At 32.6% G+C, this 10,150-nt stretch overlaps 1 protein-coding gene across 1 annotated transcript in view; it reads left to right on the forward strand.

The window, feature by feature from the left end:
- LOC105624992 (transcription factor AP-2-epsilon) overlaps positions 1–10,150 on the forward strand; it is a 92,172-nt gene that overhangs the window by 67,658 nt on the left and 14,364 nt on the right. Inside the window, exons 6-7 of the mRNA XM_012206334.1 lie at positions 1,681–1,879; positions 9,438–9,556. Coding sequence (XP_012061724.1) covers positions 1,681–1,879; positions 9,438–9,556 — 318 coding nt within the window. The remainder of the gene's footprint in view (positions 1–1,680; positions 1,880–9,437; positions 9,557–10,150) is intronic.

Genomic DNA, 10,150 nt, shown 5'->3' on the forward strand with positions numbered 1-10,150 from the left:
AGAGAGAGAGATGAGAAGGAGGAGAGGAGGAGGGGGAGGAGGAGGAGGAGGAGGAAAGGAGGGAGATTGTATAACATAATTTCGGATCGGGATCTTTGGTTCTGGTATTTCTTGCTTCACCGAGTCGCGAATCTCTCACTTTGACCTACGAGAATGGACTATACGGCAGTCTTAACTGGATTATTGCATTCCGTCGTTGGATGAACGAAGAAACTGATTATTATCGTTCTGTCGAGAAAACGGTGAAAATCAGAGTAAATCATGAAAAATATCGCAAGATACGCGATATATACCGATCATCTAATTGGAATTCATTTCTCATTTCTAGAGTATAACAAACTCGATTAATAAAACTCGTTTAGACGCTCATTAGATAAAAAAAATTGAACTAGCTCGATAATTCTTGGAAATCTTTCGGCTTATTAGAACTACTAAATCGTGCCATTACACCGATCGATAATGTGACGGGAGGAATCCAGAACAGTCGGACCGGGTGTGCAAATTGAAGATTTATCGATGTGTATTAATCATGAATAATGCCAGGTATTCATTCACTTGCCGAGATATTCTAGCGACCTTGCGATTCATTCGCACGCAATATGTCAACATGACTCGATTAGAATAACCTGTACCAAAGTTCTGTTAAATAACATAATTAAGTAGTACATGAGAAGAATAGCTTAACGATATTTTATCTTCCTTTAGCAACTATATCCATTCTTTTTTGGGCAATTATACCCATTAAATATTTCATATTTGCTATTTTAAGATTTTATTAATGTATTGTTTTTATTTATAGATAGCTTCTTATTTTATTTTATTTTTATTTTTAGTTTTTTGCTGATTTTTAAAATGCTTATCATCATCATCATTAAAATTAATGATCAATCTAGTTTGAAATACCAATATCTCTGTTTCGATTTACGATTGCGTAATAAGTTCAATGAATCAAATCAACATCAATCATTTATAAAATGGAAAAAAATTTTGAAAAATTTGCATATGTGAATTTGCATATTATTAAACACTATTAATAAGATCCTTTAATTGAAAATAAGATTTTTTAATTATTATTTTTTTTAATTATTGATTTATTTCTTTATTTACCTAGATAATCTATTTTATAGTATTCCTAAAATGAAATAATACTAAATGGATGTCCTCATCTTAATATTCTTATATTAATAGAATTAAATATTTTATACATATTTCATCTACTGTTTATTGACGTTTTAAGATTTCAACGTATTGCTCTTGTTTGTGCAGACAGTTCTTTATTTTATCTTAATTGTCAAAATTATAATAAATTACCTAATATATATATCATTTTTTGCGTTGATTTCTAACATGCTTTTGTTATTTTAAAAATTTTGAGAGTTTTTTTCATTATGATTAATTATGTTATTTCATTTTTATTTCTTCACATTTTCTACGAACGCTGTTTACTTTATAATATTTCTGAAATAGATATATGCCAAATAAATCTTAGGTCCTTATTCTCTAACTCTTTATGATAGTAACAATATCATTATATTGTCGTTGCGCAGCTTTTTTACTATGTATACCTGTATAAAATCTGTTAAGAGTTAGAGAATAGAAATCTTAAGCCTTAGTGTAAGGCTTGAGATTTCTCTAAAGACTTAAGATCACTCTAACGGTCACATTTTTTTAATTTTGCAGATATGAAACCTTCGGACAGGAGTGAGAAGGCTATGTTGACCGGAAACGCGCAACCATCGGACGTATTCTGTTCGGTTCCAGGACGATTATCGTTACTAAGCAGCACCAGCAAGTACAAAGTTACGGTAGCAGAGGTACAAAGACGACTGTCGCCACCAGAATGTTTGAACGCGAGTCTTCTCGGTGGCGTGTTACGAAGGTAAGAGACTGATTTAAAAGTCGTTCAAATAGAATCACGCAGAAATAAATATATCGATTCACGTTTTCCTGTCATGTTCTGCACTCCGTCACAATAAATACGTCAACAAGAGATTCGTCGATTTGCAGGTGCAATAATTCTCTTTTTCCCTTTTCTCCCTAGAGTTCTCAGAACAATTCTTTCGACAAAGAAAAATGGAGAAAGAGAGTTCATTCATCCATTTTTAATCACGCAAGTTTTTAATCGTTCGAACCACCAGGTTCTCGCCAAGTAAACCGTTATATATAATTTGGTATTACACGCGAGGAATTAAATGTCGTTGACATGAGAATCAGCGCAGTTTTCACGATTCGAAGACATATACCGTTATCTGAAGGAGAGGTTGTCTTAACTTGAGAATTATAAAAATTATAAAAAAAATTTTAATTGTTTTAAATTAGTAATAGTGTTTAATAATATTCACATATGCAAATTTTTCAAATACATTTTTTTCGATTTTATAAATGGTGTGTTGATTTGATTCGTCGAACTTATTATGCAATCGTAAATCAAAACAGAGTTTGTGGAATATATGGGAGGAAAAAAAAACGAAAAGCATCTAATCTGCATTGATACGAATCTCTCGTGCATTCCTTGCAGGCTCTACTAAGCCAATCGTATGCGCGCGAAATGAAAATAGAGCTCAATCGCGATTTCCCATGAATATTCCGTCGCGCGCGGGGATGACGCGAGATAACAAGTGCAGCATCCCGCTTCCTACAGAGGCGCATTGAAAACGCAACAATTCGCGGTCCCGGATATATCGCGCTCTGTTACGGCTCGCGGTTGTTGCGGCTGCGGTAAGAAATGAAATACGAAACACACGGCGTTGCACATTACCGCCGACATTTCCGGTCGCCGTATCAAGGCAATCGGTATAACTGACACGGCGCGCGATCGGGACAATGCGTACGCGTAAAAGATCGTAAGACGCACCTTGTTACACGGCTTTATCCGCGGGACTAATTAATAAACCCGCGCGTTCAGTTCATCTGGCCCTCATGCCCAACTGGGCACAGACATTCACCTGATTTATAGACGCTCCTCGTGGAAGAGCACCCCGCCTTTATCTGATTCACCGTTTTATCCGGTGCTAGAGCACCGCTCATTGCGCAATGCTTTATCAGCAAAGGCGTGGATAAATTGCCCTGCAAGCGGTCAGATATATTGTACTTCCACGCACGACTTTTCACGCTGAATCCTTCTTTCGCAATAGGTATTATGAAATTACCGCTGAAGCATTGCAAAATCACGCGCGCCTTGCTCTATTACTTACTTTACGATTCTCCTGAAGGAAATTCAAGATATCGCAAACAAACTCGCAGAAAATTCAACAAAGTATATCTTGATTTATTAAATTTTAAATATATTCAGTAAAATGATAACAATAATCCAGTTGGCACTAACCAAAAGTGATGTATTGTAACATCAAACACACTCAGGACTCAATAATATAAGTATAATAATATAACACATACAATGTCACGTAACAGTTATTGTTGAGTGTGAAATTATAACGTTGTTATGTTACTTTTTTTGGTGTTGACTGGGAATATTTTTTATAATATTTTAAATAATTCTATATAATAAATTTATATAATAAGAAATATAATTAGAATGTTAAGGATTAAACAAATTATTATAATTAATGGACGCTTGAAATTCAAAAACAATTCAAGATGAGAACTAGGCATAGTTAATTAGCTGCAATATTAGAATAATGTTTGTTAACATATAATAATAAAATTAACAAACCTCTTAAGGCTATCTTTAGTATCCAATCATATCTTGTTACAATTCAAAATACATTTCGACATTTCCTAGTGGAAGATACGTTCAATTCAAACAAAATGTGTCACTCATAGTGATTGCATGGCTTAAATATATAAGATAGATCAATAAGAAAAATCTAAATAAAAAAAAAAAAAAAAAAAAAAGAATTACGAATAATTATCGCGAAAAGTGCGCATTTTTTTCAGATGCATATTGAGATGTATAATATGGAATTATTACTGACACAAAATTTCGTCAGTAATCTGAAGGAAAACGCACTTTTCGCAAAGAAAGAAATACTCACTCGAAGCTCGTGCGTTTTCACATATCGCGTGATCGCGATCGGAGTAACGGAGCGTAGCAAATCTTTCTTGTCGCAAAGCGGACTGATCTATATTGCCGATGCAAATGAGACATTAATAACTCGCGCGGTTGCGAGTGTCAATTCCTCAGCGTGCGAGCGAGCGAGTGCGCCTCGAGGCGAATGCGGCATCTCGCACCGGCCGTTATAATTCATCTGTTCGCATAGCGATCTGACCGATAATTACACGCATGTTGGGTCGAGACTTGCCATAGATTCTCTTTCTCTTTCTTTCTCTTTGCACCGTACAGTCTCTTTTGTCTCTTCCATCTTGTTCTTGATTTCATTCGTTGGCGACTCGCGTCCATGAGGGTTCAGGATCATCATAATACACTGCGAGAGATCATTTCACGAAGATCGATTACGTTGTATCGTGACACATGCACGTGTGCCAACGCTTTGTCGAAGATCCGCGCCTTCTGTTTTCACTTTGACTGATTTTCGATCGCCTTGAGCTCTATTTCACAACGCGTGTATTCTCAATGAGCTCTATTTATTTTTGCCTCTTTGAACATACGCGCGGGATTTGTGATTCTCCATGTATGAACCAGCGTCCTGATACTAATTACTGGGAATATCGTCTATTTTTACTGAAGCTCTGTATTAATAAAATTAATGCATTTTTTTTTAATGCCGACAACTTCTCTTCCTACTGGCTACTTTTCTATCACGTTTTTCTAGTGACTATTTTGATCTTGAACCTAATTGATCTATCATCCAATTATTAGATATCAAAAGAGCAATAGTAAATCAATCCTTAGAATTAAGTAACATTTTGTTATTTTTAACTTCTATGTCTGACAAAATGTAAGTCAATTCATTTCTGTAGTTAGTTTCAGAGTAAGATGCATTTAGTAAATAATAAATTTAAGTCTAATTTAATATCTTTATTGGGTTAAATTGTTATTGGATTAATTTAACTCTATTGTTTTAATCAAATTAATGATATATTGAATACGAGCAATGATGACGTATAGAAATGATTAAAAGTAATTCAAATAGGTTATAATTTGACATTATTTAACAATGAATAAGCATTTAGTAATTCTTTACTATGGTTATTAAAGCTAACATGATTTTTATTAATATAGAATTCTATTGTCTAAACTTGAGATCATAAAATTTATGGGATTAACGACATTTATGGGAGTCGACAATAATCAATGGTTTCTTTAAGAGGCAGGATAAGCACAAAATAAAGGTGGATACAAATTACAAGACAAATGGCAAGAAAAAACTTATTAAAATAATATTATATTTGAATCGATGATATCAAAATATATGAATCTCGAAAGTTGAAATAACAGCGTTTTAGTTTATTTCATCGCTCAAATATTTTTTGCGAATCATTGTATAAAAAAATTGCACATCCTCTGTGTATATTTTCGTGTCGATGTTCTGAGATGTTGCAATCTTCAAACTTCGATACGAAAATAGCCTATTGGATTCTATCCCATCTAAAATTTATTTGGGATTAACAAAATCCTCACCTGCTCCATAAATTGCTGTCGGATACTGACAGACTTCTACGATCATCTGCTTGGAGTTTGAAAATCACGCGCAAGGTCATCAGGCTGGAGAACAAGGCTGACTTCCGCCGTAGGATAGAAATTTTATTGATCTATTTATTCTTCTATTTTTCTGTATTGTTATATATTCAGATTGGAAGAGATTATGTGCATATTGATTATTATAAAATCTATTATTATAAACTATATAAGCCATAATCATAATAATACTGTTGTTAAGTTTCATATTTACTGCAAAAAAATAATATTAGCGTAAAGAATCTATCGCATATTATTCTCTCAACGTAATGATTCTCATTAAATCTGTTAGCCGTAGAAATAAAGCGATCAATCAAATTATCGATCTAATTTATTTGCGCGAGTTATATTCCGACATTACTTCTTTGATCGAGTAGATGATGTCGATAAAAACTAAATTCAAAACAGTTTTTTGAACCTATTAGGAAGATTCTATTCATTATGCTACCTCTCTTAGTGTGATTATAATTATTAACTCTAGGAATTTATAAATTATAAAGTATTATAGTATTATTATAAATAATTTTTTTAATTGTAATTATTTGATTTTTATGAAAGATAAAGAGAAAAATCTAGAAATATGATTTATATCATTAATATTTTAGCATTAACATTAATAATAATTTATCTATACTATCATTAAATCTATCTGTAAATTATGAATATTAATATTAATTATTATTAATATAAATTTTTATTATTTATTATTTTAAAACCTTAGAAAACATATAAACTATTAATTCTATTATTAATTTATATTAGATTTCTAGAAAATTAATAATGTGCAATAATAATTAACATTATTAAAATAAATATATCGTAAAAAGAAATTTTTTAATGAGATTATCATAATGAGAAGGTATTGAAAATATTTTCCTTAAATATTTTAATTTTAAACATTTCACTCGAAATACATACGCTATATTTTATAGTTGCTAATCATAATTCCGTCTCATTTTCGCGAACGATGCGGAGGAGCATTTTGAATGAGCCTTGATCATAAAGTCCTTCGATTTTCTAATCTCGCATGGCGTCTGTAGACGATTAACGGTGCCAAGCGTTCGAGGATGTCTCAAGCAATCAGGGGAAGTAAGGGATCCACTATTCAGGATCTTCCTATCAGGAATCGACACCGAGGGTTGCAAATTCCGCGGAACCCCTTACACAGGAGAGAGCAATACATCTGATTGTGAAAGGAACGAGGATTCTTCTTGGGACAAGTCTCCGGTAATGAATCGCAGCATCGTTTTTGTCACGTACCGAGAAACGACGGCCGTTAAGTATCGAGAATTTGATCTGGTCGGACGATCGTTTCCGCGATCAATTATAAAATTGTCAAAATTCTTCTGACATACAGCGGGATATGTTAACTCGGCCTGCGTTTTGAATCAAACACAATCAATGAATGATGATTATCGCATTGCTTGAAACCAGTTGTAGAATCTATATCGGTAATAGTTTGATCAAGCTTATCATGCAGATCTATGTGAACGAAAATATAAACGAGAGCGTATGTTTTAGCAATTCTGTCAATTTAATATCAGATCTTGAGTTTTCTGTGACATTTTGACATGACAGTATAAATTAAGAGGAAGGATTATACAAAACACGATCGATCATTCATTAGTAGTACAATCCAAGTTAATTAAATTCTTGAAAATTATTGGAAAAAAATTCTATGGCTGCGTTCAACAGAGAAAACTAATCAGTTAGCGCTTAATGATTCTTTAATATGATTGATTCTCACTTTTAATTCTTCGCTGGATCTAAATGTAGAAACCAATCACATTAAAGAATTAGTAATTGTAAATGCTAATTAATTAATTAGTTTTCTCTACTGAACACAGCAAATATATTATAAAGTTTTATCTTTAATAAATAAAAAAAATATAAGTGTGCTGATTTATGTGTATATTTTTACAACATATTTAAGATAAGAATGCTAAAATATCTGTGTACACATATCTTTAAGATAAAAGTTCTCAATATTTAATATAAATGAAAACGTGTTCTTGATTGCCGAGATAATTAAGAAATAATTAATCGATTTCTCTTTAGTTCTATTCTGAAAATGAGTATAATATCAAGTAACACGGACAGTGCGATTCAAAAATAATAAAATGAATAGAACGTTCGCAAAACGTAAATTTGGAGGAGCTGATATTAAAAACCCATAGCGGTAAAACGTATTAATTACCAAGCAAGGCGAAAGATTACCGGGCAAACCGGGCAGCCGAACTGAACAAAGGTAGGCGATACGCGTTACCGTTATAACAGGCCAAGATGATGGATGGACAGGGTGTGTTAAGAAAGAAGTCTCTGCTACTATCGCGTTCCCGTTGGTGTTCCACGAAAAAAATTTACTTCGCAGCTTCTTACTTCGTCGATGGATTAACGACACAAAGTCACTGTCCTGTTGTAAAAAGATTAAAACGCAATTTTTTGATGATGTCTCGATAGACTTGGTCTGAAAGAACACGCAAGACATATCCAATACATAATTTAGCGTAAAATCAAAGAGGATGATTAAATGTTTTATATAGAAGCATATAATTAACAGTTGTTTATTTTTTATAAAGTTTATGTAAAAATGTGCATTTAGCTGATGTGATATTAGTTAAACTGCTTGCGTTATTCAACATTGACATATACATTGTCCTTATATCTGTAATAAAGAACCATTTATTTAGCTAATGAAGCTATTTCTAAAGATATTTAACACAGATATTTACCAATACTTCCCATTTACAATTAGTATTTAAATTGCGATTTTAGTCTTAATGTCACGTTATCATTAAACGCTCTTTCAGAGGCAACAAATAAACAGCGCATCTAATTGACCGAAATCATGATTACAGCGAAGAAGTCTTAACTTTAATCAATCGTGAAACATAAACGCTTCATCTTTACAATCGTACAAGGGGCGTCGTTTAATAATTAACCCAGACACACGTGTTGGAGGAGGGCAGAATAGAAGTGTCGATAAAAATTCTATTCGCGCCTGATGTGCTCACTGATGACTGTAGCTTGAATAACTCGCTCTATGTGAAGAACACAGTGCTCCTTTCTTTCGATCCTATTCCACAAAACGCACCTGCATGAACAGTACGAGCGCATCTTCGAGCTTGCTCAATCACCGATGACATACGTAGCCCGCGGATTATGCTAATCTAACCGTATTTCCCTCTCGTTGCCGCTGTCCCTCTCGCACCTCGATTTCATCTTTTTAGAGATCACGGCGAAATGATTAATGGAAGAGTTCCGTTTCGAAATTCTCACGCAGTGGAATGGGTCGAGACGTAGGCGTTCGCATATGTCCGAACAAGTATTTAGCGAACGGTAGAAAAATAATTGATCAATAAATATTATGGTGAACCAATGAATCTCTTGTTCTGTGGCGTACGTAAATTTTCCATGAGAATAAATCAAATAAATCAAATCAAACAATCGCGCTATAATCTAGTAATTTAGTAAGGCTGTAATATCACTATATAAGAATTTCAATCTCTGACCAAGTTTTGCGATTTATATTAAATGTTGATGATTACATAAAATGTAGATTTAATATATGTAATCATTTTTCTTTAAGAAAGATACAAAAAATTGTTGTAAAAATATTTGAAAAGAATATATATATAAAATATAAAATATGAGAATCAAAATATTTACATGATGACATAAATAATGCCATGAATTAAATAAAAATTGCATTAAATGACGTTAAATTATAATATAACAAATTTTTGTATTGATGAAACGACACATGTTGCGTTATTTAAATGATATTAAAAAAGTTATATGAAGAGCTTCATATAAAAATATATTTTGCATTTTGCAGGGCGAAATCCAAAAATGGCGGGCGTCTGCTTAGGGAAAAACTGGAAAAAATTGGTTTGAATCTACCAGCCGGTAGAAGGAAGGCCGCTAACGTCACGCTCTTAACTTCTTTAGTGGAAGGTAAGTACTCTTCTTTCTTCCAAAGATCTTATTTATGAATTACAGTTAAACAATTCAAGAGAAAAATAACATATACATTAGAAATCAATAAATCTGACATGTATATTACAGACTTGATAGTCTCGTAATAATTAATATATTGCTATGATTTATGACTTTGTTAAGCAAACATGATCACGGGTCTATCGCAGATATATATTGCCACATACATTATACATGATCGTTTCTATTCCTGATTTTCAAGCTTTCAACGTTACTTTACATATGAATTTTGTGTATAAATTACCGCTTTCACTGAGACCAGAATGTGTGATCAGAACGAATATTCTATCGCTTGAAATCATAGAATTAGAATCTTATTCTTGAAAAGACTAATATATCTAAATTTTCAGTTAATTTCAACTTGACTTTAGTTCAACGGTACATTTATTCAGAGGTTAAAGAAAATATAGAGATATAAGTTATAAGAAGAACGATGTCTAACAAGAGTCTAGAAAAATTTCATTTAATACGAATCGTTGCACCTAAGAGAAAGCACACATTTTCAGAACAGCTTATATATATATATATATATATATAGTAAGTTTAAATAGT

The sequence above is a fragment of the Atta cephalotes genome, assembly GCF_000143395.1.
Source record: "Atta cephalotes unplaced genomic scaffold scaffold00100, whole genome shotgun sequence".
NCBI classification, from domain to species: Eukaryota; Metazoa; Arthropoda; class Insecta; order Hymenoptera; family Formicidae; genus Atta; species Atta cephalotes.